General features: G+C 39.3%; 7 protein-coding genes across 11 annotated transcripts; 4 read left to right on the top strand and 3 right to left on the bottom strand.

Moving 5' to 3' along the window:
* The first annotated feature begins 696 nt into the window (after positions 1–696).
* Positions 697–2,945, top strand: LOC108136103 (protein commissureless 2). The gene is made up of 2 exons (XM_017257081.2): positions 697–1,356; positions 2,088–2,945. The coding sequence occupies exons 1-2, from the start codon at positions 897–899 to the stop codon at positions 2,648–2,650; spliced, it is 1,023 nt and encodes a 340-aa protein (XP_017112570.1). The 5' UTR covers positions 697–896; the 3' UTR covers positions 2,651–2,945.
* A 5,647-nt stretch (positions 2,946–8,592) lies between these two features.
* On the top strand, positions 8,593–13,199 carry LOC108136105 (glycoprotein-N-acetylgalactosamine 3-beta-galactosyltransferase 1). 3 transcript variants are annotated; one of them, XM_017257084.2, is made up of 4 exons: positions 8,593–8,987; positions 12,281–12,386; positions 12,470–12,754; positions 12,814–13,198. In XM_017257084.2, the coding sequence occupies exons 1-4, from the start codon at positions 8,593–8,595 to the stop codon at positions 12,949–12,951; spliced, it is 924 nt and encodes a 307-aa protein (XP_017112573.2). In that variant the 3' UTR covers positions 12,952–13,198. The 3 variants fall into 3 exon arrangements, with proteins under 3 accessions (XP_017112573.2, XP_017112572.1, XP_041564024.1); XM_041708090.1 differs by lacking the exon at positions 8,593–8,987 and adding an exon at positions 11,786–12,029 and having other exon boundaries at positions 12,814–13,199; XM_017257083.2 differs by lacking the exon at positions 12,814–13,198 and having other exon boundaries at positions 8,658–8,987; positions 12,444–12,532.
* Positions 13,200–13,345: 146 nt separating this feature from the next.
* Positions 13,346–15,834, top strand: LOC108136104 (glycoprotein-N-acetylgalactosamine 3-beta-galactosyltransferase 1). Its single transcript, XM_017257082.2, has 4 exons — positions 13,346–14,528; positions 14,592–14,688; positions 15,306–15,602; positions 15,670–15,834. Exons 1-4 carry the CDS (start codon positions 14,113–14,115, stop codon positions 15,832–15,834), a joined length of 975 nt encoding a protein of 324 aa, XP_017112571.1. The 5' UTR covers positions 13,346–14,112.
* On the bottom strand, positions 15,621–19,107 carry LOC108136102 (polypeptide N-acetylgalactosaminyltransferase 8). 3 transcript variants are annotated; one of them, XM_041708089.1, is made up of 4 exons: positions 18,666–19,107; positions 17,100–17,877; positions 16,579–16,708; positions 15,621–16,512 (listed from the first exon to the last, which is right to left on the bottom strand). In XM_041708089.1, exons 1-4 carry the CDS (start codon positions 19,010–19,012, stop codon positions 16,061–16,063), a joined length of 1,707 nt encoding a protein of 568 aa, XP_041564023.1. In that variant the 5' UTR covers positions 19,013–19,107; the 3' UTR covers positions 15,621–16,060. The 3 variants fall into 3 exon arrangements, with proteins under 3 accessions (XP_041564023.1, XP_017112567.1, XP_017112568.1); XM_017257078.2 differs by having other exon boundaries at positions 15,621–16,708; XM_017257079.2 differs by lacking the exon at positions 18,666–19,107 and having other exon boundaries at positions 15,621–16,708; positions 17,100–17,445; positions 17,553–17,686.
* Positions 19,108–19,595: 488 nt separating this feature from the next.
* Positions 19,596–21,778, top strand: LOC108136037 (putative polypeptide N-acetylgalactosaminyltransferase 11). Its single transcript, XM_017256967.2, has 3 exons — positions 19,596–19,888; positions 19,948–20,713; positions 21,164–21,778. The coding sequence occupies exons 1-3, from the start codon at positions 19,596–19,598 to the stop codon at positions 21,776–21,778; spliced, it is 1,674 nt and encodes a 557-aa protein (XP_017112456.1).
* Positions 21,779–22,142: 364 nt separating this feature from the next.
* LOC108136036 (putative polypeptide N-acetylgalactosaminyltransferase 12) lies at positions 22,143–23,920 on the bottom strand. Its single transcript, XM_017256966.1, has 2 exons — positions 22,829–23,920; positions 22,143–22,772 (listed from the first exon to the last, which is right to left on the bottom strand). Exons 1-2 carry the CDS (start codon positions 23,918–23,920, stop codon positions 22,170–22,172), a joined length of 1,695 nt encoding a protein of 564 aa, XP_017112455.1. The 3' UTR covers positions 22,143–22,169.
* Positions 23,921–24,116: 196 nt separating this feature from the next.
* LOC108136158 (sulfotransferase family cytosolic 1B member 1-like) lies at positions 24,117–25,969 on the bottom strand. The gene is made up of 4 exons (XM_017257154.1): positions 25,625–25,969; positions 24,711–25,168; positions 24,587–24,650; positions 24,117–24,533 (listed from the first exon to the last, which is right to left on the bottom strand). The coding sequence occupies exons 1-4, from the start codon at positions 25,945–25,947 to the stop codon at positions 24,395–24,397; spliced, it is 984 nt and encodes a 327-aa protein (XP_017112643.1). The 5' UTR covers positions 25,948–25,969; the 3' UTR covers positions 24,117–24,394.
* Between the last annotated feature and the right edge of the window lie 81 nt (positions 25,970–26,050).

Raw genomic sequence — 26,050 nt, forward strand, 5'->3', positions numbered from 1 at the left:
TCCATTTTTAGGCTTTGAGATTAACAACGTTTTAGTTAGTTCTTTATCAGAACCCTAGAGTTATTCATAGAAAACTTCTCTAGGTTTTGAGATTAACAACGGGTTAGTTGACTTTATCATAGCAATATACTTTTTTAAGTATTATTACAAATAAAAGAAATAAAATATTTAAATAAATCTATCCTTATTTGTAACTTTCTGTTTTTCCTTTTTTTTTGAGTGCAAGGAACTGGAGATATGTCATTTGCCCCGCTGCAAAACGAACCGAAATCGAAGAAGCCGGCAGAGAAGTGAAGATCGATGCTCATGCTCCGTGGCTTGCTCTCTTCCCGATCCCCTCTCCCTTCTCACTCGCTCTTGCCTGAGCAACATGTGCGCCGCTTTGTAACGCCAATTATGGTCCCATAATTCCAGGGCATTGTCTCTGCTTTGTGGGATCACAAAAGACGCGCTCCGGGAATGGGAATTACAAAATGCAAGATCTTTTCACCGTGGCGAGAGAACGTTCTCAGCGATGCGTAACCGAGCGGCAAATGAGCAAAGGAGAGAGGAGTGATCTCGATCTTGGCCAGGTAGAGATAGACGGATACTCTCTCTCTCTCTCAGTGTGCCTCTCTTGAGTGGAACGGAGTTGAGCTGGCGGAGCTGCTCGGGCTGACCGATCGATCGGCCGCTCAAATCAGTTTGTTTGTGGACTCAGACGTCGACGGACGTGTGCGTTCGTTAAAAGAAACCGCCGATTAAGAACGATCCACGAGATACAGATACAATTGCAGATACCGATACCGATATCGAAGCAGTGAAAGTGTGCCGCTCCGGAGACACGGATACAAAAAAAAAAATAAGCAAATAAAGCTAGAGATTAATCCATCTGACGACCGATATAAAAGTGAACCATGGAGAGCCTGCCGCGCACATTAAACTACGAACTGTCGCACGATTTGCATTTCGATCACTACGCCGGTGCTGCCGCCCAAAAGATTCTGAACAGCGGAAGGAGTTCTCCCGAAGCCTCCACGCCCACGATCACCACGTTCGATTCCATTGCCGGCAGTGATTTTCTGAAGCAAATCGGAGCGCAGATCCTCAGCTCGATCCAATTGAAGCATCACCACCAACTCAGCGAAGTTAGCCATCCGAAGAACTCCACCAGCGAGGACATAATGGACTTCGATCTGGCCAATCGCGTTGTGCTGGACAGCAGCAGTGTGGACCAGTTGCAGCAGCAGTTGGAGTACGACAAGTTCATGAACGAGGTCTGGATAGGCATCGTCTTCACCCTGATCCTCATCTCGATGGTCTTCTGCATCTGTTCCTGCTTCCTGTACCACCAGTTCCGTACCTGGAAACGCAATTGTAAGTATTCCGCACTAGAAATGGAAAAGTATGGAGTGGCCATTTAGAGATTAAAATCTTATCGAGTACTTGTTTTGATTAGCCAACTCTGCCAAAAATTACCGCCAATTGGGGTCAGAAAAACAAGCAAAAATTCCAAGCCATTAAAAATATTTTATAGTTGGAATTAGTTGACCTGCTATAAAGGAACATGACTTCAATCGTCATCAGGGAAGTACTCCATTAGGAGTGGAAATTTTTTTTTTTTGTTTTTTGTCTAATTCCGTCTTAAGTGCTTCCACATCTCCGTCATTATCTAATGATACACTTTTTTATGCCTAGGCATTTTCGGGTCGTAAACTAAAGTGTTTCGTTAACTGACGCATAGTTCAAGAACAAACTTTAAATTTTCACTGTTCGTGTTGACGCTTAAAAAGCCGCTAAGCCCTGAAAAAAAAATTAGCACATTGCCGGCAAAAACAAATCACAAAGTACTGAAAAAAACTTCAGAGAAATTGGGCTGCCTCAAAGTGTAATTCGAAAGCGCTGCCAAGGCAATTATGAGAAAGAATGCAGCGTAGGGAAAATATTTAAAAAAAGTTAATGGCAATAAAAGCCAGCAAATAAGGGAAAACAAATGCGAGCTCACAACAATATTGCAACTAGGTCGAGGTCTTTATTAATCTCACCCATCCACTTCCACTCCAGCGAAGACAAATAGTAATAAACAATTATTGTTCTTTGTTTTGCAGATCGCAACAATGCAAATGGCTCGACGCAGTGCACCATTGTGGATATAGAGGCGTTGAAACTGCACCCGGAAGCAGAGGATCCGGTGCCGGAGTACACCCTGGTATCTGGATTACCCAGCTACGAGGCGGCTTTGGAGCTGCTGCAAAAGTCGCCCCAGTCATCCTGCCTGATTGTCTACCCGAGTGTGTTTAATGTGTTCAATAAGCAGGATAGGAGCAACCAGGAGTTGCAACACCAAACTGCAGCATCAGCGGTTGAGAATCGGGTGGCACCGCAAACACCTTCGTTTTGTGAGGCCACAATGCCGCTGCTCCCAGTCGCAGCACCAGCAACACAAGCAACACCAGCAACAGCAACAGCAGCAACACCAGCAACACAAGCAACACCAGCAACAGCAACATCAGCAACATCGCCCACGTGCGAGGCGATTAAGCCGAACTTTGTGATGATGCCAATTGTGCCCAGTTATGCGGAGGTATTCGGCAGCTCCTACAAAACCGTCGACGAGAAAAAGAAATCGAAGTCGAAAGACAGCCAGGTGAAAGACGATGTGAAGCGGTAATGCCATCTCACCGGATACCAACGCATCCAACTGAGCTCTGTGATATTTTCATTCATGCTGGAAAGACATACTTTATGTAATTAAACTAAGCGCTGTGATTATCAAAAAGACGTTACTAAACACTACTACTCGCTACAAAAATGTGTTAGCTAGATAGTTTCACCAGAGTGTACTTAATGATTTTGTATCCAGTACTTATGGCAACATAAGGCGGATGATAAATGTATATTATTAGACTTAAGTAGGCCACAAACTAATTATTAATAAATTATACACCAGACACTTAACAATTTTACATACTCAGTAGTTTGATTATCCCCTGAGATACCTTTTGAAGCAATTGCATCTCTTCATCCGACAGTTCCTTTGATTATTATTTTCACATCAATCGGTTGGCATTCAAATTGATTCATTGATGCTGCAGCAACTGATTTGATTGACGCCAGGAACAGATGGCATACAAATCCTTTGCCAGGGCCACTTCCCCCTCCCCACCAACCCGCTCCACTGAGCTTTATAAATAGCTCGCAGCTTCGGAGCACAACAAACCCGGTAGATTGAGATAGTGGCCGTAGATAGATAGATAGATAGACAGATAGAGACAGTTCGATTTGACATTGAGCTAAGGACGTGATAGCTTATTCGACTGCCACTGCCACTGCGACTGCGACTGCGACTGTGCACAATGCATTTGTGCAATTGTAATTTCGCATTGATAAGCTAGTAAATCCATGTATAGGTATGCAAATCGCTGCCGGAGACAATAGACATAATAAATGATCTCAAACATTGCGATGCTTCGTCTGTGGACGTGACTGCCAGTTAACCCCGTGCTGGAAAACGTGGCCAAATCCGAAGGCGATTCGGATTGTGGTAGGTCTTACGATTTCCTCTATCTTCTAGAGGAAGTGTTTTTTTCAAATGTCTTCATATATTTCTTCCCGCATTCCATTCAGCTGAGATAGGGCCTGATTAGCGTTTGTGAACGGCTGCAACTAAGTTACTATCATTGCGCTATCTGCAATCTGAAACAACCCGTAATCGACATTAACAAATGGAATGAATTCTATGGAAATTTATCACACATTGCAATGGATTTGTCGCTCTTTGCCGCCGCCATGTGATTTTTATTTATCATTATTATTATTATCGTTATTGTTGTATTTATAGATTGCCGGTTGCAGTTGCAGTTTCCGTGCTTCATTATTATTATACCCATTTGAATGGGTAAACAAATCACCGACAACTAACTAGATATCCACATGTGAGAGGGCGAATAAATTGCATTTATGCGAGCTCAATAGAAGTTATTTATTTCACAATCCGTGATTCGTGATCCGTGATTGGTGATCCGTAGACGAGGTAGTATGAAATGGTCCAAAGTTCTGGGGAAGAACCTCTTGCGGTTGCAATTTGCATATTGGTGGGAACACTTCACCTGAAAGCCGCATATGCAAAGCAATAATTATTAATTGCAAATGCAGTCGTTATTTACGATCGCTTCTAGTTTATTTGACAGTTTATGACATATTCCCCGATGAGACGCCTAACTTACTTAGCCCCACGTCTAGCACCTATGAATATTTAGCCAGAGTTCGCCTTCACAAGGGCTCGAATGATCTATGGATTTTATGGTCTGAGTCGAGCTCTCGCTTCGACTGCTAAGGTAAGCGCAGCTTGACCAAAACACGCCCACCAATTTGTCAGTTCGCCACAATGTGTGCAAATTGTTTCATTAGGCGACTTTCGGACGGCAAAAGCAATGCCAAAAAATTCCGACGAGCGCGTGGTCAGTCGCTCAGGTAATCGCCTCACGTCCAACAACAACCATATCGAATGATTCCCCCCACCAAGAAAGCCAAAATATTGGCTCTGTTGGTTAGCAGAACAATTCTGTATTATTCAATCCGTTTGCTTATTACATCGGGGCCATATAATTTTAACACAGCCATTACGGGGGCATAAAACAAATAGTTCCAGTGCATACTTGAAATTGTTGCTAATGAGTTTTAGTATCGGTTTTTTTTTTTATGTTAGCCATGCTAATTGCCAGTCTAATGGACTGAAGCCCAATTGGTTATGGAAGCCAAATGGCCAGTTGCAGGCCTGCAAATGTGGCGATTTGTCTATGCTTTCACCTTGGCTCCGCAGCATGAGCACTTTTATTTTCGGTTTTATTTTTATTTTCATTAGCATTTGCATTGCCGGTTTTAACAGACGGCTGCCACGAAAAACATGTGTCGATCGCACACGGCACATCAAAATATTATACAACATAAACAACATAATTAGCTCGATATGCAAATCGCGGAATCCGCGGCAGCGAGAAAGCGCAACCAAAAGGGCAATTTATTAAAAGCCCATCCGTCGGATGCATCTCCGATTGCAAGAGTGAAAGTTGCAGGTTGCTGGGGCAGAGGACAGAGAGCAGAGGACAGAGGGCCTAACCCCCGAGCTAATGAAGCGGACAATTTATTAATAAAATGCACATTAGCCCACGTTTATGGCCCCTCACAACACGCGGACTTGGCCGAATGAATTTTCAATTAAGCGCCAAAATCGTGGCCCCAACCGATGTAAAGTTTCCGCGGTGGAAGCTGGAAGACACCCATAGCTGTAGCTATAGCCATAGCCATAGCTCCAAACGACTAACTCCAGACTCAGACGAATCGCCGCCGATGTTTGAAAGCGAAACCGGTTGGCCAACAGCCGCTGGCTGAAAGGCAACGTCATACGCAACATTTGACCCACTTTTTGTGCAGGCGGCTAAAGTCGAAACCAAAACAAACACAGAAAATAAAAAATAAAATTAAAATTGGCAAGCCTGTCTCTGCCATCGAATGGGTAGGAAACGGTCACCAAATGCTAACACACATTTCTATAAATATTTTTATGGGGTCAACGTTGCTTGTCCAAATAAAATTGAAAATATATATTACACAAACAAGCCAAAGCATTGAAATTGATTTTAGCCTCGAGAAAAATAAATATTTAAAAACTACAATGGCTGTGTAAATAATATCGATCCAATATTTAAATATTAATTTAAGCCCATTGACCTAAAACTCAACATTTATTTAAAGGTATTAAACTTTTCAAGGGTGTTTACCGGAGATTATAGCCAGTTATTTTTCGGATCTCCATAAAATGTTTATTTATGCTTTGCCGAGATTCTTTTTAAAAGCCACACACTGCCTCAAATTTGTTTACCTCCAGTGTTAGTTGTGGAGTTTTTTAATATAGCCACGCGTTCAATTTGCTCGCGATGTATATATCATTTCCTTTAGACTTTGGGCAAACACTTCCAACTGATGCTGCTTTATCTCCTTGGACATTAACCTGTTTCAAAGGTGAATGAAAGGTTTGAAAACCAAACAAAAAAATGAATAAGAAAAAAGCAGGCAAACAATAGCAATAAATACTCTCTGCCATGGCAACAATTTCGCAATTTGATGTGTTTGCCTTTGTAGATGGCAAGCGAGAATGCGACGCTTGTGAAAATATTTATTCAAAATGTTTTCCATATATGTAGATATGGTGGGGTGTAAATGCTTTGCCACAGGGTCAGATTGCAAAAAACTAAGAGCTTTGTTTAGATTAATAATCAGTATTGGAGTTCTGCGAGCCTGGTCTTAGGCAGACCACAAAAATATATGAATTTGGTTGTTGTTGCTTCGTGCTGACAAGCAACCACAAATGCAAACATTTGTGCATACAAAAACTAATGTTCCAATCAAGAAAACTAAAGAATCTGATTGAAATTCCATAGAAAAAAAAAACATAAATTGATTTTGGGCTTGGCATGCAGAACTGCATGAAAATGCCATTTGGGATTGGGTCAAGCATGGAATGCAAATTAGTAACTGACAAACGTTCTACGCTCCAAAAGTTTAGCAATATAAAAATCAGTGCACTTGAGATTGTTATATATTGCCAGCAGAAAATGCAGTCGGTTCAACTTTTATGCTTAATTCAAGTGAAATATTTACCTCAATTGCGTTGCCAAACAAAGGCCAAATTAAATCCTATCTTCATAAAAATGTATAAAAAAGTTGGTGTGTTCCGAGAAGCCTGACTAAAAGAAAAACAAATAAAAATGCAAATAAAAGTTGTACGATTCAAAGATATGGGCGCGCTGCAAGATACTGTAGACGTGAACCCAAATCATAAAAACCCAACAGCAAAACTCCGGCGAACGAGTTAACTGCGATGCGCTAACTGTTCCTATCTTGGGCGCTGCCATCAGAGTAACATCAAAGTGCAGCAGTGGGGGTTCGGATTGGATTTGGGATTAGGAATGGGATTGGAAATGCACTGAGAAGAAATTTGAGCAATAAGAGTAAGATGTCTTTTCCACAAAGCAAGATACAATTAAAGGGAATATTTATCATTGAGAAATGTTTATGTGTTAAAATCCTTAATCCTTAGAAAAAATGTTATTGTTAAAATTATTATTGCATTTAATTAGTAGCACAGTTGTCTACAGAAAATGTATACAATGTAGATTAAGAATATGTATTCGGGTATTTAAATAAGCATATGATATGTATAATGTATTAAAATTCATATTTTATTTAAAATTTTTCAAATTGCTTATTGGGCACAATCATAAGACACTTATATTAAAAAGGAATAAAAATTGAAAAAAATTAATTTTTGTATTTACCTTAACACAATACAATAAAAATATTAATATTGTTTTATGAATGACGAGGTAGGCTTTATTCAGGTTTTAAATCATACACCGCTTTATAAGTATTTCTCAAACACTAAAAATACTACTACTCAGCCTTTTCATTAGAAATACATTTCTTATTATAAGCTGATAAAGATGCATTTTTGGCAAGATTATTCTCTGTGTAATAATGGAATTGGGACTCGGATTGTGAGCTCGCAGCAGCCAGCCTCAGCGGTTACAGATGCAGATGGAGATGCAGACAAAGATACAGATACATATAAAGTAGGTTGCTGCAGGTTTGTTTTCCTGATAAGCTCGCGCCATGAGATTAGCCTGTTTTCCCCCCGCCCATCTTCCAACAATTTGTTTTTCTTTTGCCGTCTTTGTCTGTTCTGCGTATTTGGCTGCGGTTTAATTTTATGGGCCAAAGATTTTATTTTGTAACTTAATGTTTGCTTGGCTTATAGGAGATTCGGAGCAGCAGGTTGTTGGTTTCTTCCTTTATTTTGGTACTCATCTGCTTTCAACAGAAATGCACTTAAATTCTGAGTTGTTGGGCAACAGCCATTTACATTTTATAACCCTTTTTGCGATTACACTTTAATAGTATCCATTTGTAGTGCTTACTGTGGGTACTATATGAAAAGCATTGATTAGTCAATCAACGAGTTGTTCGCCAAATTAGTTCATTGTGGCACAAATTTTGGTAATCATATGATAGTTGCTTAATTATCTCCACCTCCAACCACACAGTTACCCCTTTCCACCATCGGATTACTAAAATGCAATCAAAGCATGGTAATCTTATCGAAATTTTGATACCCGTGGGCAACCAATCGTGTAATTATGCTTAATTGGCCCAACGAATCGAGTTAACACTTTGCTGGCTAAATAAATATTTTAATTAACTATTCAAATCGTACATGCAAACGTCAGCCCATTCACCAATTAAACTTTATTTAATGAAATTAAAACGACCAACAAAAAATCAAGATAATTTTTTGAGCAGAATTAAAACTAAATAATGTTTAATTATAGGAAACTGTCTGGCGATAGAATATAGCTTCCTACTCCCACTAAAAAATCACTTAACCATAAACAAAAGCCGGTTAAAGAAATAGCTTCCGTCTGTTTTTAAAATACTTCGCATGGGTGCTTATCGAACCTCCAATAAAATTCTATCTGCAGGTTGATAAATGTCTTATCTAAAATTGAAAGTTCCCATTCACATGGGCTAAAGTTAACACTAGTTCAGTTTGAAGTCATGACTTCACCCAGACGTGTCGTCTTTTTCTTGTTCTTGGCTTTGATTTTATTTTTGTTTGTAACTCTCTTTTACAATATTAACGGCATTGAAAGAAGTCCGCCTAAAACCAGTCTCAAACATGGTTTGGATCCACTGTACGAGGAGAATAGAATACTCTGCATGATACCGTATGACTATTATAACCCTAATACTGCCAAATATGTAAAGCGCACTTGGGGCAAGCATTGCAATGTATTGCTTTTTGTGAGTGGCGATGTCGATGGTGAACTGGAACCCTATGTGCCTGTGATTAATTCCACGGATACGTGGACATTGGTCCAGCGAGGACTGATGCACGCCTATCGATTCTATGCCGACCAAGTCGACTGGTTTCTCAGGGTGGAGCCCTCTAGGTAAGATCCCCATGTTGTCTACCAGATCATAACTTTATTTGAATTGCTTGATGTAGTCATAAATTGCAGAGGCGCTCTTTGTCGCCTGCCTTTATCGCTAGAATATTGTTATGATATTCTAAACATTCGAATGCCACTCTTTTCTACACTAAAAATAAAAACGTAAAGGTTCTCACACTTACATTTATAAGCTTAGCATTGTGAATAAGAAAAATTCGATGACATAAAAAACTTTATTTAAAATATCAGGAACAAGAAAGAAAGCAAACTTCGGCAAGCCGAAGTTCATATACCCTTGCAGCTATTGCATGAATTAAATACTTTTGAAAACATTTAAATTATGATTTACTTGAGTATATGCTGAAAAACATTGAAACTATGATGATTTGCAGCTCAATTATTAGATAGTTATTTTATATATTTTTATTATTTCTATGGGAGCTATATGCTATAGACGTCCGATTTTGATAAAATTTTAACCATAATTCTGAAATAATTAAACATTGCTATATGTCGAAGAACTAAACAAAAAATTAAAAAACAGAAAAGTTATAATTTTTTTTCATTTATTTTTCCGATTGTTCCTATGGGAGCTATATGCTATAGTCGTCCGATTTTGATGAAATTTAAAACATAATTCTGATATATTTAACCATTACTATATCTCGAAGAACTAAACAAAAAATTAAAAAACAGCAAAGTTATAATTTTTTTTCATTTATTTTTCCGATTGTTCCTATGGGAGCTATATGCTATAGTCAACCGATTTTGATGAAATTTAAACCGTAAATCGGAAATATTTAACCATTACTATATGTCGAAGAATTAAACAAAAAATTAAAAAACAGCAAAGTTATAATTTTTTTTCATTTATTTTTCCGATTGTTCCTATGGGAGCTATATGCTATAGTCGTCCTATCCGGCTCGTTCCGACTTATATACTACCTGCAATAGAAAGACAACTTTTGGGAAAGTTTCATGCAGATAGCTTTAAAACTGAGAGACTAGTTTGCATATAAACGGACGGACAGACGGACAGACGGACGGACAGACGGACATGGCTAGATCGACTCTACTAGTGATGCTGATCAAGAATATATATACTTTATAGGGTCGGAAACGTCTCCTTCACTGCGTTGCAAACTTCTGACTGAAATTATAATACCCTCTGCAAGGGTATAAAAATAATAACGATTGTTTCGGAGTCTAAAAGTAAAAACAAGTTTACATTTTAAGAATATGTGCTCAAATCGATACTATACAATGGATTTTTATATTTATCGCGCCTTCATTAAAAATTTTAAAAGGTTTAAAATAACTTTTATAGAAATTCATTTTAATAAAGCGTTTACAATTTAAAATTTAAACCATTTTGTTGCATTTACAACTTTGTTTGGTTTCTCTGTTTATAGAAATATATTTCAATTTCAGTTGCATAAAGTTCAATCGATATATTATTTTTTTTTCGGTGACTTATTGTTCATTCTTGTTGTTTATTTTTATGAGCTCTGAGTTCGGTGGCCGCCTCACTCAACATATTTTGACTTCTTTCATTGATAAAGTTATCAGTCAGCCTTCGGCAGTGTTTGTTTGTGCCCGAGTTCGAGTTTGAGTTTGGTTTTTGGATGTTCCCGTTTACGTTAAGGTCTACATCCCGTTGCCAGTCGGTTCCGTTCTATTCACTCCATTGTAGATCGATTTTTCTTCGGCTTCCCTTTGTGGTTTGGCCCGCAGAGAGTTTCCTTTTTTTCGAGGAGCTGGGGAAAAATATGCCAAGGAAGTGCGAGTATCTATGGGCGATAGTTTATCTGTCTTTTGTAGGGGAACACAATGCAGTTCCCCACCCCGGTTCCCCATTTTCCTCTGTGTATATATATGTCGCTTGATTGCTCTCCAGGGGAGGTTTGCCTTCATAATTGGTACAAATTTCAGTTCGAAGTTGGAAACGAGAATTTTCCCATGGATTTTCATTCACGGTGCGGAATGCCATTAGCATAGTTCGCCTCAGATTATGCTGATAGCTTGACAAATGTATTTCTATTCAGAGCGGTCGATCACAACCCTATCCCAATGCACTCCCCATTCATATCGAATTTATGAAAAACAAACTATAAATTAGACATTTATTGACAAGCATCAAAGTGCCACTCTGTTTCGCCGACACTCATTAGTTCAAATATATTTGCAATTTGCGCTATCAATTTGTTTTGATTTTTTGCGCACTTTGCGCAAAATGCAATTCAATTAATCTATGTGCTTCTGTTTACACTCGAATGCCAAGTTAATGGCTATATAAATGTCGGAATTTTCTATATGCTCCGTCGTAAATGTTATTGATTAGGGCGCATTATCAAGCGTTTTAAATATTAAAAAAAAAATGCGTGTCAAGGGGTCAATTAAGTGTGCCGGAGTGCTGTCGATGGAAACAGTGTTTTTCTAATTTATGCCGTCATACATAATTGGAAATTTATTGGATGTGATGTCAACACTAGCCTTAGAATATTACAAAATCAATTGAATTGGAATCGGAATATTTATTCCCTGCTTAATCGTCTTTGAAATGACTTGATAACTCGACTTGGCGGATACTCGGTATGGTCGTTGGCTGGCAATTAAAAGTTTATTTCTATAGTAACAGTCATTAAAGTTGGTCGTTTTATTGACCAGCTCCAGCTTGGATACAGAATAACTTTCACACAGCCCAATGACAGCTTAACTTCTGTCTTAAAGCATACTTAATTACAAGCCTTCGTCTGATGACAAAACAAAGCGAAATTGATACATTGTGAGCCGGGATCTCGACATCTAAGTATATAGCACCTCACCTCATCGACATTATCTGCAATTACTGGTATCGTGGTCCGGTTGTTTGGCAAATAATCAACACCGCGCTTAGGTTCTTTCACATTTTGTTTTTCGAGTTTAGACAACGCTGTTTGCGTCGCCCATTTGCGGCTTGAACTTGGACTTTGTTTACCTAGCGTGTCCACGATTCATTTAAAAACGGATCTAGCCATGTTGTTCTCTCGGTTTTTCTTAGAGGTAATTGTTTGCCTTTCGTTGTACACTTATTCAAATTTTTTGAACATCCATCGACTCACGCCGAACAATTTGGCTACATAACATTCGTACATATTTGCACACGGCTTTGTATGCACAACAGATCAGTGATGGATTTTATTTTTATTGAAATGCACGACTTTGCGACGTGAATGAAGAATGAGAATTATTAGTTGGCACAAAAGAAATTTTCGCCTGACATTTAAGTGTTTTCGTACCTATCCATCCCACAGTTTTGTAGTTGTGGAGAATCTCCGATATATGATAGGCCAACGGAATTATTTACCCAGTCAACCGATCTACTTTGGCTACGAGCTCGAGAATATAGTCACGCATAAGGTGAGTTTGGTGTATAAAATTATAGTTCTTTAACTATCCAGAAATATACATATTTAGTTTTTTGTTTATTTCACCCAAATAAGCCCTTTGTCCACCACCAAAGTGGCTATGTTATCAGTCGCGAGGCCTTGAGACGGTATACAACTGCATCGAAGGATCCCGAGAATAGAGAATGCCAGCACTGGCAGGGATATGCTGAAGGACTGGATATATTTCGCTGTCTGAGCCATGTTAATGTAACCATAGTCGAAAGTCGTGATGAATTGGGTCACGAAACTTTCTCACCAATTCCAATGGACCGCCAGTTTTTGGATGGCTACAATTATATTCCTTGGCTTCATAATCTAACATATCATAAGGTCCCTGAGGTAATGATATTATTTTTAGTTATCTTTCGCTTTAATATTTTTTCTTTACATTTTTATAGACAACTGTGCCCCTATCCGAGCGCGCCATAAGTTTTCGTGTAGCATATCCGCCTCAAATGTACGGTTATTATTATTTCGTTTATGGAATGAAAATCTTTGGTGCTCCCATGCAAAACACAATTGAATTTAGACCTTAATAAAGGACTCACCTCAGGCAGCTGTCTGCGATTTTCCTTACTGATGTTTCAATTACACAGGGACCGAGGGCTTTGGTTACTTCCTAGTAATGCCAAGTAACCCACATATCATGTACTCCATCACATAATTCATTTCACATACGAGAAAAGGGGGAGGATAAACGTGTTCATCAATGAATCTGTCGACTCGCCTGGAGTCTCATTTTCCCAGTGCCCTTTGTCTGTGCAAAATTACTTCCGTTTTTCGATTTTGGTATCTTTTTTGCCCAACTGCCAAGTGTCATTGTTACATCATGTCTGTGGGGAAAGGAAATATCCGTATGAATGCAATATTGCACTTTTCCCTGCTTCCTGTAACCTTAATCATGTGTAGGCCTTGGCTTACCTGCTAGATGCCACAACTCATCTGGTAACTTGAGCACGTAAACTGAGACATTAATGTGCCACATAAGCAGAATATCGCATACCGTTCACAGGTTCCTTACTTTCTGCTTGACAGTTTCACATGAAAACCATACATAAGTTGCTCACATGTGTTTATTGAAAACTATACACAAATTTGTGGGCCTTTTGTTTTTGCAACAATGGAGGAGGCGAGCGGTTGAATAATCTTTTTTTTATATATTTTTGACAGCTATTTGTTTTGTTGAGCAGGCCAAAAATAGATACGAGTATCTATGCAAATCAGGAAACGTGTTTGAAACGAATCAAAACTTGTGGGTTTGGATTCCATGAAAAGTGTCACAACATTGCCTAGGGAAAGGGGGAACAAAAGTGCCAGATGAGGTAGGTGGCCAAGTAATCGATACTCCACTTTAAATTTGTCTAGTTTCTAGTTTAGTCAACATTTTATGAACTGACCAAACCCTTTCCGGACTTTTCGAACCACTCTGGCCGCCCCTCCACTTTCAACTGCAAAGTTTTGCATCAACTCAAAAGCCATACGCATCAATGAAAGACGATGGCGAAACGTCTTCGCAGCCGGAGTCGTCAGGTGGGTTAATAATTCTAATTGAAAAAGGCAATTTGTATGCGGCGGGCGAAGGGAAACCAAAGGCAGCACGGACAGACAAAAGCACTCAATATAATTAAATTGACGACGGACCACCCAGCGCCAATAACTCCACCATCTGCACCAGCAATTCAAGTAATAGTTTCAAAATGCCCCGACTGTTCAGTACACGGCGCCTCTTCTTTGGCGGCAAGAATAGGTTTACCCTTTGCACTGGAATTTATTTGCTACTCCTGGGCACCGCATGCTTTTTGATTATACGGCAAGTCTGTAGGGACTTCGAAACTGAAGAGGTCGCGGTTTCTGTCGCTCCACCTCCACGCATTTTCTGCATAATTAAGTCATATGCGTACCGCCACGAGCATGCCTCAATCCACATCCATCGCACTTGGGCCAAGCACTGCGATCACCACCTATTCGTCAGCGATGATGTTCATCCCTACTTGGAGCCGGCGGTGTTTCTGAATCTCCACGACAAATGGCTTCGGCTGAGGGCCCACCTGGAGTACGTCTACAAGTATCACTTCCATCAGGGGGACTGGTTCCTCTACGCCAATGATGATAAGTAATGTGGATGAGTTTTGCCCTTGGAGAGAATCTCTTTTTTAACCACCAATTGCCTTTTAAGTTTTGTGGTTGTGGAGAACCTTCGAGACATGTTGAAGTCCTACAGCCCCGATGAGCTTATCTATTTCGGCTGCAAACTGCGCACACCCAACGGTTTGGTGAGTACTTTTAAAAGCGTTAAAATAAAAACCTTACTTTATTTCTGTTTTATAAACATTTAGTAGAAAATAAATAAATTACAGATTTTAAAGTCTGATTATAAGAATATTTAACTATCCTTAGCCATGCAAGATTGTAGAGCTTTTAAAATTGTTTGAAAAAGGGGCACTTTTTATTGATACAAATGTTCGAATTAAAAAAATCTTAATTCATAAAAGCCAACAACGTAAAAAAAGTTTTTGAATCATAAAATTTGAGGTCTTAGGAGGTTAGAATTAATACATATGTTTTGATATCTTTGTAAAATTCGTGTAAATAAATTTACACCCAGAGAAAAAACATGGCAAATTCGAATATTTTTACTGTGAAATAAATACTTTCGGTACTGTTTAGCCCCGAGGAGAATTTTGTTTAAATTATTATATTTTATTATTAATTAGATTCAAAATAAAAAAAACTACATTTACAATTATTCTATTGAATAAACCAATTAAATATGTTAATAATTTAATTGCTATGATTTAGTTTATCTTAAGTATGTTTATATCTGAAAAAACAATGATTCATTCAATTATGTTAATGTTTTATGATTTATGATTTATTTAATCATTTTTAGGTCTTTATGTACGAAGCATCCGGCATTGTCCTCAGTGGAGCTGCTCTGAAGCGATTTACACTCTCTGCGCTGACCAACGAAAGCATCTGCAGCTCGAAGGAAAAGGGAAATGAGGCCACCGAGGAACTGGGTCGATGTCTCACCAATGTCAATGTGATAGCCGGCAATAGTCGAGATGAGTGGCAGGGACACCGATTCCTGCCCTTCGAATACGATGTGCATTTGGGGGGCCACTTAAACGAATCCCTCGAACTACACAAATATTTCCTGAGCCATTCATACTATCCAGTAATTGATGTAAGGCGAAAAAAGCAATTAACTTAGTTCATGATTTTATTTCATTCATAATTCAACTACTTTGCAGATGAACTTGCCGGTTTCTTTGCGATCAATTTGCTCTCACTTGAACAGCATTTACAACATTTATGACTTGTACTACTTTACATATAAAGTTCGAATGTTTGGAGTTCCATTCGATTTTGAGTCTGATCACAACAATTTATGGAATAGACAACTTTTACATGGATGATTTACTGGTGCTTTCCAGTCGACTTAGGCCTCTTAGTTTTAAATTAAAATACAATTGAAATATTTCAGGTTTGATTGCTTTAACCTAAATGAAAGAGAAGTGAAGCTTCCCTATATAACAAAATTAAAGTTAGCTTTTTATCTTTAACTATATACAAGATACGAGATAAGTTTCACCTTTGACAAGATCATGGCAAGTTTGTTTGTAAATTGACTAAAGATAACTATTAATGCGTCTTCACATTGTCCCAAAAATGTTGCAATCTGTGGTTATTTTGGTATCCAAATTTCCATTGTTGCTTGGTGTTTTTTGGGTCACAGTCTCCCGTGGTGACACCTTTTCCATCCGACTGAACCTCCAAACAAACTCTAAAGTCTTTCATTTGGCCGGAGATCACCTGACGGGTCTTCGGATCGAAGGACCAGAACTGGTTACCCTTCTGCCGGTGGCAGTGGTAGGTATAAACATCCTCTCCCTGATTGCGCACCTCCAAGCACACGAGTCCCGATTGCAATTCCCGACGATTGGTCAGGGTCCAGTGCTGCTCAAGTTTCGGGAACACACGATCTGAACTGCAAAAACCTAGTTTGGGTCGTGCAGATGCAACCTCTGTGCGCTCCAAACAGAGTTTCGTCGAGGAAAGGCTCTGTAACACTCCAGTAGCGTATTCGGCGGGGTCTATTACGGGATACAGATTCAGGAAATCGGATGCCAAATTCGTCAAAAACCATTTGAATGACTTGCAGTGAAGGCGCTTTCTGAGTTCTCGTTGCTCGGCGAGATTTCCAGTGGGAATCACAGTTAAGTGCGGCATATTGGCAAAAACCTTGTCCTTGAATTCATCCAACCACACTTCAGCAACTCGACGGTAGTTCTGAAAAAGATTTTACATTTAATCATTTACCAACATTATGAGCATACATTGCACACGGTTCAAAAACTTTTCAAAACATGCTAAATAATGGCAACTAAATCAAAAAAAGAAAAGAAACCAAGAATAATCCCTGGCTTATAATACACCCAGAAAAATAAACCATAGTAAATAAAACATTAAAATATTTAAATGTTACATTGTTTTTCAAAAAATAAAATATATATAAATTATTAACATATTTAATTGGTATAACCAACAGGAAAATTTTTTAATTTAAGACTACAATTTTCCATACTTTAAAATGAAAATTAAAGTGTATTTAAACACAAAAAGTGGAAATATTTCGTTCTACCATGATTTTTCTCTGGGTGTATATAATATTAATTCTTACCCTTTGTATAAGTTTCCTCTCACTAGCTTTGTCCTTATCGGTATAGCGAATCTGGAAATTGGCCGATCTGTAGAGGTGGCCGATCCTGGAGCAGGGTACCTCGAGAATCTGACCTCCACACAGCCACAACTTAAGACTCAGCTCGAACTGCTCGCCTCCCCAGATTTTCAGTCCCTTGTCATAGCCACCGAGGTCGGCGAACCACTGACGTCCGATGGCAAAAAGGCCTCCATTCATGATGGGATTCTTGTGCGGAGCCGGCATGGCCACCGCCTCCTCCTTGAGCAGCGGCAGCTGTATGTAATCGAATTGCCAGTTGAAGAAGCCCCTCGATGGCTTGCCCCTTCTGTAGGCAAAGTTCTCATAATCAATGGTGTCTATGATCGGTGTGGTGCAGGTCCTGTTGTCCTTCAAAATGGGAGCCAACAGTGGCTCCAGCCAGCCGTGCGTTACCTCCACGTGGGCGTCCAGAAAGACCAGGACATCGGCCAGGGCCCGGTTGGCGCCGAAGACTCTAGCCTGCATCAGACCCACCTGCGTGGAGATCCTATGGTGCTTCACCATGTTGAGGAACTTGATCTGCAGGAAGTCGTTGAGCTTCTCGTTCACCTGGCTGCTGCCATCGTCCACCAGGATTATCTCCCTGAGCAGCAGGATGGGCGTCCGACTCCTCAGGCTGCTCAGCGTTCGCAGCAGCACGCTGGCCTCCTCGTTGTGATACGTTATCACCACACTGACCGACGGGAGCTTTTCCAGCGGGTACCCGAGCTTTTTACAGCTGTCGAAAGATCGTACAAGTCAGAGAGAGAGTCTTATAACATCGCCAGTGATGCCGGTGTAGCTTTTCTATAGTAGTTGCGTCTAACTCTGATTAACTTCTTTTGTTAAATCTTAAAATATTTTTTTTTATGTATTTTAATTTTTTAAACGTTGTGTATGGTTAGAGTTGAAACTACAAAACCAATTTGGGCAACCTATCCCCTAACCCTTATTATTGAAAACTAACTAATGTAACTTTTTTTTACAAATTAATTTAATTTATAATGAATTGTATTTTTTTTAAATAACCCAATTCCAGCACGACGAGTCGTTAAGTACATTCGTTTTTCATAAAATAGGCAATCGAGATTATCAGTGTTGACATCGCTAGCATATTCAGCCCAATCGTACATATAGCTGGAACCAGTTAGGAACTAAAAGTCTTTTAGGTCGGATCTTGAGATTTAATTCAAGCCTATACTTGAAAACTAAAATAAAGGCAAATCGCAAAAACAAGCCAATCTTTAAAATAAATATATTTCCTAGATTTAATCAACTTTAAAATTTATCCGAAACAAGGAATCCACTCAACTATTTATAAATTTCTGAATAACTGTCTTCTTCTAGGCATAGATTTCATTTAAATAAATTTTGATTCACTCAAATTTGAATTTTCGTTCCTGCTTTTGTCCCTCTCTGAAGCATTGGCATCACTGAAACTCTCTCTTATACTGCCAACAATAAACTCGCTCAGTATGCTCTCGTACTAAGAGGGACAAAATCAAAGCTCGTTCTCAACCCACTCACCTGCGATGCCGCATGTCGTAAAGAGTTCGCTCCGGTGAGATGCGCTTGGAGAGCCAGGCATTGTAACCCGTTTCCCGCTGGCTATTCGCGATGGCCTCCAGTTCCTCATTGGTCCAATTGCCCCTCGCCGGACGACCCAAAGCCCCGAGTTCGGGAATGACCTCCGATTCGAAAACCGCCTGCAGATCGCTTATCTCACGCTCCAGACGCGACGTCGTCGAAGACACAATTCCATCGCGCTCCCTTTCCAATTTCAGCGTATACAGGTAGTAACAGATACTGCCACTGGCCATCAGCAGTAGCAGCAGCAACAGCTTCTTCTTTTGCCTCAACATGTCCAGGCACATCGTATCACAGAAACAAAAAAAACACAGTCGTCCGGAACGGAAAGCCAAAACTTTCGGCTTAAACCGCGCAGCGTTTTGGCCAAGACTGAAGCTGGCCAGCTGAGAGTGTGACGAGTGCGCTCTTCTACGCCAGTAATCCCATCTTATACGCTGCGAAAGTTTTCGATTCGGTGGCTCAATGAACAAATCAGAGGCGGGCTTATTTAAATTACGAGGGCTGAGATTGGCTTAAGGGCACACAAAGAAATGCAGAAGTTAAATAAATAAATAACATAAATAAATATTTTTTAAATAGCTTTTAAAGTCAATTGTCAATCTTTCAATTAGGTTAACAAATTTTATATATATTTATTTTATATATATTTTATGATATATTTTTTTTATTCTTAAATAAACATATCTTAGTAATAATAAAATAACACAATTAATAATATGAGCCCAAGTTTTATGAATCCCCCAAGAAGTTCGTAAGTCTTCTACTCTATCGAATGAATTCGTTTTACTTAAACCTCATTTAAATAGAATTTAAAACATTTTTTGGAAACACATTTTTAGTCGTTTACTGAGAATGAAAGTAATTAGAATGAAAGCACTCCGCATTAAAACTCTGTGCACCTGTGCGATCTTCGGCCTAGTATACTGTTCTATTTCGATTTCTATCTGGCTGATGTATACGGATAATCTATCAGACGCGACAGTGGATTTTGAGTACTTTGCAATACAAAATCTGGGCGATCAGGGAAAAGATGCCCATTTGCAAATGACGAAAAAAGACCTCATGGTGGCTGAGCAAAAGTTCGCTTTATATCAATTCAATGCTTGGCTCTCCGAAAGAATTCCGCTGAACCGAACTCTGGGGGACTATAGGGATGCGGGGTAAGTAGTCTATTATTTTAGATATCATACGCTTCTCTGCAATGGATGCCCTTCCTCAGATGTCGCAACATCAGCTATAGTTCGGAGAGAAAAGTCACAGCTAGTATTATTATAGCAAATCAACAGGAACATCCACAAACTCTGCTGAGAACAATTAACAGCATTAATGCGCAATCCTCATCAAATATAGACTATGAGATAATACTGGTCTATGATGGAATGGCCGATATAGATGTGTTTAGGTATATTGCCTCCAACTTTCCTATGGTAATACAACTTAAAGTTGAGAATTCAAAGGGACTCATACACGCTCGTTTGGCTGGAGCTAGAAAAGCCACTGGTAATGTTCTCGTATTTCTCAATTCCCACATGGAGGTCACAAGAGGTTGGCTTTCGCCGTTACTGGAACCCATCTTCTTTAACAAAAGAGCAGTCACTCAGCCCGTTATGGATGGCATATCCAGCGAAACCTTTGGCTACCAACGAATGCCAGAGCCTGAGCAAATGGCATTCGACTGGCAGTTGGAGCGAATCTGGTTGCCCCTGGATATGTACTCACTGAAGAATCTACCAAAACCATTCGCATCCTCTCTACTGGAGGGACGTGTTTTCGCCATAGATAGCAATTGGTTCCGGCATCTTGGCGGATGGGATGATGGCCTCAGGAACACTGGTGGCGATGCCCTCGAACTCAGCCTCAAAGTGTGGCAGTGTGGCGGTCGCATCCTCACGATTCCCTGTTCTCGAGTGGGACTCATCTATAAACGGGATGAGACAATGGCTCAGACTGCTCCGAATAGAAACCACAATAAACAAGTCCGAAAAGTAGGTGAACATATCTTAAGTTGTCGTTCTTCTTGAAGGATTACCTTTTATTTTAATCTTACAGCTAGAGTTTGGTACATCCTTTTTCGTTAAATTATCTTGTACTGTATCAACCGTTGAAAGCTTTTTATTTATTACCTTGTCTATTTACTTTTTACTTTTATATTTCTCGCTTTAAATACTTGCCTCCTATACTATTTTTTTTCTAATTAACCATTTTCACTTAATTAAATTGAATGTAAAACGGTGGTGCTATTTACTGAGAATTACACTGGCTTACAAATTTAAATCGACAAAGTCCTTAAGAGATTTTATTTACCCTTGTAGTTGGCCTCCTTGAATCAGAAACTGACACTCAAAATGATTTGTATGTTACCAATTGTTTTAAGTGTAATTTACTGAAATATTTATTTTATTTAAAATATTGTTTTTTTTTTACTTATATTGCAGAATTTCAAACGGGTTGTGGACGTCTGGTTCGACGAGTATAAGCTTCATTTTTATCGGTATAATCCAAGGCTGCGAAATCTGTCATCTGAATCATTGGATGGACCGCGAGATCTGCGTCGTCGCCTAAATTGCAAATCATTTGGATGGTACAGAAGCCAAGTGGCGCCTCCATACAGGAACCATTATCTTCATGCAGGACTTTCCAACTATGCGGTCGGTAAAATAATACCCTTTGTGGCACCAAACTATTGCCTAGCTATTAGAGCAGGAATTCCAATCATGAGGAAATGCAATTCCACAAAATATGAGGACTGGACATTGACGTCTCGCTGCCAACTGAAACATGGTCAAATGTGTCTGGATGTGGACTCCAAAAATAACGTGAAGGTGTCGAAGTGCACTAAAAAGATACCGGACCATCCCTGGCAGTACGATTACCAGCACAGGTCCTTTGTCAGCATTGGAAACAAGTGTCTGCAAATCGGTTATAAAACGGTTGAACTTAGTTTAAGAGCTTGTGATGATAATGTGACACAGCAACGTTGGATGTTCACTGGGGTGACGGACACATCATTAGATCACACGATGGAAGTGTGTTTAAGTATTAAAGATTAGATTTTCTATTAATTCTCTTTTCTTTAATTCTCGTAAACTTCAAAATTAAATTCTTACCCAAACTTACAAAAATTTTATTGTGCATAAAATGAAGTAGTCTTCATTATTTTTTAGATTGCTTAAAATATAGGGATCAGAACACAAAAAAAAGTTTCAATTTTAAAATTAATTTTAGTAAATAACGATATCGTTTTACCCTTTTTACTACAACTAAGTATGTTGAATTTTAATAATTATAAATTCTTATAACCTTATTTCCGTTTAGCTTAAGACCAGTTGGAAATTTGCAGGTATCGAGAGGTAGCGCTTGTATAGTTATTGATGGCACTGATACCTTTTAAATAATAATTATTATACATCTATAACAACATTTCCCTTAATAAATCTAGCCTTAAGTATTTTCTGATAGCATGACACTTGGATTTTGATTATCAAGCAACCACCTCTGTTTTCTGTTTGATTTGTTGCAAAGGCTAAGGAAAATGTTTAGTTTTTCTCCCAATTCAAGACACCTTGTATTGCTCACCAGATGATTATTGACCGCATCGTAGTGCCAACTCTGTCGGCCTCCAAGACCGTGGCAGAAATCGTATCCCAATTTAAAATTGAGTTGCACTTCTGCACAAATATTTGCGCCCACTCGGAGATCATTGATGTAGGTTAGGGTCCAGTTCTTTAGAGTATTATTTGCACTGCATGGCTCCAGAGTGATAAATTTACTTCCTGCATTAATTGACAGACAGCTTTTAGGAAATTCTAGAGATTTTACATAACCTGTGGCATAATCCGAACGATCTTTTGGTTTTATCTGTTTTAGTTCCGGCATAACTTCGCTAACAAACGATTGAAAGGATTGACAGTCATATTGTTGGTACAATTTCCGAGATTCACTTAAATCGCCAACAGAAACATTTAAGAGTTGGGGTTGGTATTTATAGATTTCTGATTTAAGAACAGGGTTATCTATCCACAGCTCCACAATGCGTTTGAGGTTCTGAAAAAAACGTTTAGGTGGTATTTCATAAAAATTCATAAGCTATGCAATCATACCCTTGAGACTTGCTGACCCATTTTGCCGAGGTCACCATATCGCTTTAGATAGCTTTGATCCTTGGGCTCCAAGTGACCTACTCTGGAGCAGGGAACTTGAACTATGCGTCCACCACTTCGCCAGACTTTAAAACTAAGTTCCAGCTCGGCGCCGCCAAAACCTTGTAGTTCCTTATCGAAATTCGACAGATCCTGAAACCAAAGTGCTCGAATGGCAAACACGGAAGTCCGTACGGCAGCCACTTCATAAGGATTTGGAAGGAGTATCCTTCTTGCCTTCGAAAGCGGAACTTCTCGTCGTCGCAAACTCCAGTCGTATACTCCACGCCTCTCTATTGATCGATGGTAGGCCAAAGTTTGCTCATCAAGTTTGTCCAAAACGGGAGTGGCCAGGGTCAAACTTTGCTCCGAAATCGTGCTAAGTAATGGACTTAACCAGCCTTTGGTGAACTCTACCTGGGCATCCACGAAAACCAGATTGTCCGCCTTGGCTTCGTTGCAGGCCAAAATGCGAGCTTTGATCAAGCCCACTGGTTTCTGCATGTGTAATATTCGTGCTGCTGGATGGATATATCTGCGCACATAGGTGTCGAAAAAGGTGACCGACAATGGTTCATTCCAGAAGTCCGTATCACTATGATCGTCCACTAGAATAAGCTCAGCATATAGATGCTTAGGAGTCCTGTCCACCAAACTGTGTAATGTTCTCAGCAGAACTACGAGTTGCTCGTTCCGGTAGATCAAAATTATGCTGGCTGGTCTCATTCCGTCGGAATCCTCGTCGTAGCTGAAATTTAGGCAACGGGGATCTCGAAAGTCCGGCAGTGAACGCCTCAGAGGTATTTTCTCCGCCAACCAAGCATTATAAGCAAAACGCTGCCAACCCTGCGTATACGCAACGAATTCCGAAGTTGGTACACTTAAATACGAGGCAGTTCCGTTTTCTCCCAGTCCCAGATGAGAAAGAGGTCCCATCAGTCCATCCCAACGGCTTAGATCTCTGTGCAGGAGTAAGATCATCAGCAGAATCCACAGGGGTAAGACCGCATATTTCAACCAGGTGTAGTTTAACACAGTTGCTAAAACATCCATGTCCAAGTAGACACTGATCGCTTCATAAACAAATTAGAATATTTCCTTTGGAATGGTTCATGGATATCTTGAGGCGTAACAAATTCATTGTTCCAGTGTTCCAACCTGAACCAGAAAAAAGAATCACTGAACTGAAGAGCTCACTGAAAAAAAAAGCTTGTTTTTGGATACATTCAAGAAAATAGAGTACCAGGAATAACCAATTATTAAAGGGTATTTATTTTGAATATAATAGATGAACAGATTATTTTGGTGAATATTTGCTCTGCTTGACTTTCTCATATGACCACTGGTCCGATTGAAATCGATGTTTTTATACTGTTGTGTTCCAAAAACACGGTCTCAACAGCACTGCTAACTTAAAAAAAATAGCAAAAATCATTAAATCAAAGAAATATAAATGTTTCAAACAAATGATAAATATATAAAAAAAAAATATGATGTATGTTTTATATGTTTTTGTATCATTATATCTTATTCCATTGAACCAAATATTTCGGATTCGGTAACTCCATATTCTTCCAAAAACCTCTCGGTTAATTTATCAATCTTATTCCTATTCTCAGGACTTAGCTCATCCTTGTACGAGCCGACAATTCCACGCCGCATAAAACTAAAGATACAATATGATTAATTAATCAAATAGTGATCTAGATAATTACTTACTTAAAATCATCCTTGGTTTTTCGGAGAGTTGACAACAAGCCAGTGCTGTTTCCAAACTTCCTTCCTAAAAACCAAATTTTATTTGAATCTTTAAATTTCCTAAAATTGTACGCAATATACAAACCTTTCATGTTTTTAAAGTTCAAGTGCGTAAGCAGTTTATCCATTTCACTTTCGCTTAGTTCTTTGCAGTCCAAAAACCGCGATAATCTCTGAACCACATCTTTGAGATTTCGACTCATTTCCTCGTAGGTAACGAAGAAAACGTTCTCTTCATTGCGCATCCTATAGAAGTCGATAACGTGAGCCCAGTATGAGGTAAAAGCCATCTTATCAGCAACGAAGTCATCCACGAATTCGTCCAAGCTGCCACGCCAAAAATCGAGGCCAGTCAGAAAGTGAAAGGACGAGACCACAACATCCTTAGGATTTCGGGCCAAGTAAATAATTTTGCAACCCTTCTTCCAGAATTGCGGGGGCAAAAGTTGTGCAGGCAAATGCGATTTGATAAATCGAGGATTAGTTTGAATATCATTGCACAGCGATATGTAATCCACCCCATCAGAGTATATAGCTGATTTCCTTCAAATTAATAAGTAAAACAAGAGTAAAAGTTGCCAAATAAATATGCACCCAGTAAGCCTTTGGATTTTATGTGGCTCCATCTGCCGGTGGAGCGCCGGAAGAGTGCTGGCAGAGTACAACAAGAACAGCTTATAAACTCTCACGACACACACACGTTTCCCCGTGCAAATTGCACACATGATTTAAGTGCAAAATTTTTAAATATGAAGTAACGTAGACAGACAGACTTTCGCGATTTGTAGGTTTAGTGTGTGCTTTTATAGTTTCCGATATATAGACGTACAAACGAACGGATAGAAAGGCGACTTATATATTCCCTTTTACACCACGAGTAACGAATACAATCAAATAAAATGTAAATGCCAATAGGAATGATTAATGAATTGTAAAAATTAGATGTCCATACTTTCTTTCCAAATGATTTGTGACCAACAAGCACTTTATTTAACTTACTCTAAGTATGGACTTCGTATCATTGTATAACTGCTTTGAGCTGCTTCAAAATTCATGTTATTAAGCAAAAGCCAAGCCAATTCCTGCATCCACGTAGTCCCCGACTTCATAAAAGTAACCAAAAAAACATCGCTGTCTCGCGTATTGAAGTCATAAATCCGCTGCGAAAACTCCTCAGTAAATCGATCGGGAAGTGTGCACCATCGGCTGCTCCAATCCTGTTTGAGGGGCAACCACTCAGGACCTGAACCATTGGGTCCTTTGCACTGCACCTGAATTAAGGGCACGGATGCCGAGGATTTAATCGATCTTCTGGCGTACATCTGGTCTTCTAGCGGTCTTTTTTACCAATGCCGGTACCATTATTAAGAACCAAAAAGTTGGGCCCTATCTTGACGTAGCTGTAATTTGATAAGATTGAAAAAT

This window comes from Drosophila elegans, unplaced genomic scaffold, assembly GCF_018152505.1.
Source record: "Drosophila elegans isolate 14027-0461.03 unplaced genomic scaffold, ASM1815250v1 contig_208, whole genome shotgun sequence".
Lineage (NCBI taxonomy): Eukaryota > Metazoa > Arthropoda > Insecta > Diptera > Drosophilidae > Drosophila > Drosophila elegans.

Bases quoted from the DNA above. Each gene is read 5' to 3' on its own strand.
- LOC108136037 (XM_017256967.2), top strand. From the start codon at position 19,596: ATGAAAGCACTCCGCATTAAAACTCTGTGCACCTGTGCGATCTTCGGC. The intron at 19,889-19,947 runs GTAAGTAGTCTA...GCCCTTCCTCAG, and splicing joins GGGGACTATAGGGATGCGGG to ATGTCGCAACATCAGCTATA. The intron at 20,714-21,163 runs GTAGGTGAACAT...CTTATATTGCAG, and splicing joins ACAATAAACAAGTCCGAAAA to AATTTCAAACGGGTTGTGGA.
- LOC108136104 (XM_017257082.2), top strand. From the start codon at position 14,113: ATGCCCCGACTGTTCAGTACACGGCGCCTCTTCTTTGGCGGCAAGAAT. The intron at 14,689-15,305 runs GTGAGTACTTTT...AATCATTTTTAG, and splicing joins TGCGCACACCCAACGGTTTG to GTCTTTATGTACGAAGCATC. The intron at 15,603-15,669 runs GTAAGGCGAAAA...ACTACTTTGCAG, and splicing joins CATACTATCCAGTAATTGAT to ATGAACTTGCCGGTTTCTTT.
- LOC108136102 (XM_017257078.2), bottom strand. From the start codon at position 19,012: ATGTGCCTGGACATGTTGAGGCAAAAGAAGAAGCTGTTGCTGCTGCTA. The intron at 17,878-18,665 runs GTGAGTGGGTTG...ATCTTTCGACAG, and splicing joins TACGACATGCGGCATCGCAG to CTGTAAAAAGCTCGGGTACC. The intron at 16,709-17,099 runs GTAAGAATTAAT...AATCTTTTTCAG, and splicing joins AGAGGAAACTTATACAAAGG to AACTACCGTCGAGTTGCTGA.
- LOC108136036 (XM_017256966.1), bottom strand. From the start codon at position 23,920: ATGGATGTTTTAGCAACTGTGTTAAACTACACCTGGTTGAAATATGCG. The intron at 22,773-22,828 runs GTATGATTGCAT...CGTTTTTTTCAG, and splicing joins TGGGTCAGCAAGTCTCAAGG to AACCTCAAACGCATTGTGGA.
- LOC108136105 (XM_017257084.2), top strand. From the start codon at position 8,593: ATGACTTCACCCAGACGTGTCGTCTTTTTCTTGTTCTTGGCTTTGATT. The intron at 12,387-12,469 runs GTGAGTTTGGTG...CACCCAAATAAG, and splicing joins AGAATATAGTCACGCATAAG to CCCTTTGTCCACCACCAAAG. The intron at 12,755-12,813 runs GTAATGATATTA...ACATTTTTATAG, and splicing joins CATATCATAAGGTCCCTGAG to ACAACTGTGCCCCTATCCGA.
- LOC108136158 (XM_017257154.1), bottom strand. From the start codon at position 25,947: ATGTACGCCAGAAGATCGATTAAATCCTCGGCATCCGTGCCCTTAATT. The intron at 25,169-25,624 runs GTAAGTTAAATA...ATTAATTTGAAG, and splicing joins ATACGAAGTCCATACTTAGA to GAAATCAGCTATATACTCTG. The intron at 24,534-24,586 runs GTAAGTAATTAT...TTGTATCTTTAG, and splicing joins AAAACCAAGGATGATTTTAA to TTTTATGCGGCGTGGAATTG.
- LOC108136103 (XM_017257081.2), top strand. From the start codon at position 897: ATGGAGAGCCTGCCGCGCACATTAAACTACGAACTGTCGCACGATTTG. The intron at 1,357-2,087 runs GTAAGTATTCCG...TTTGTTTTGCAG, and splicing joins CCGTACCTGGAAACGCAATT to ATCGCAACAATGCAAATGGC.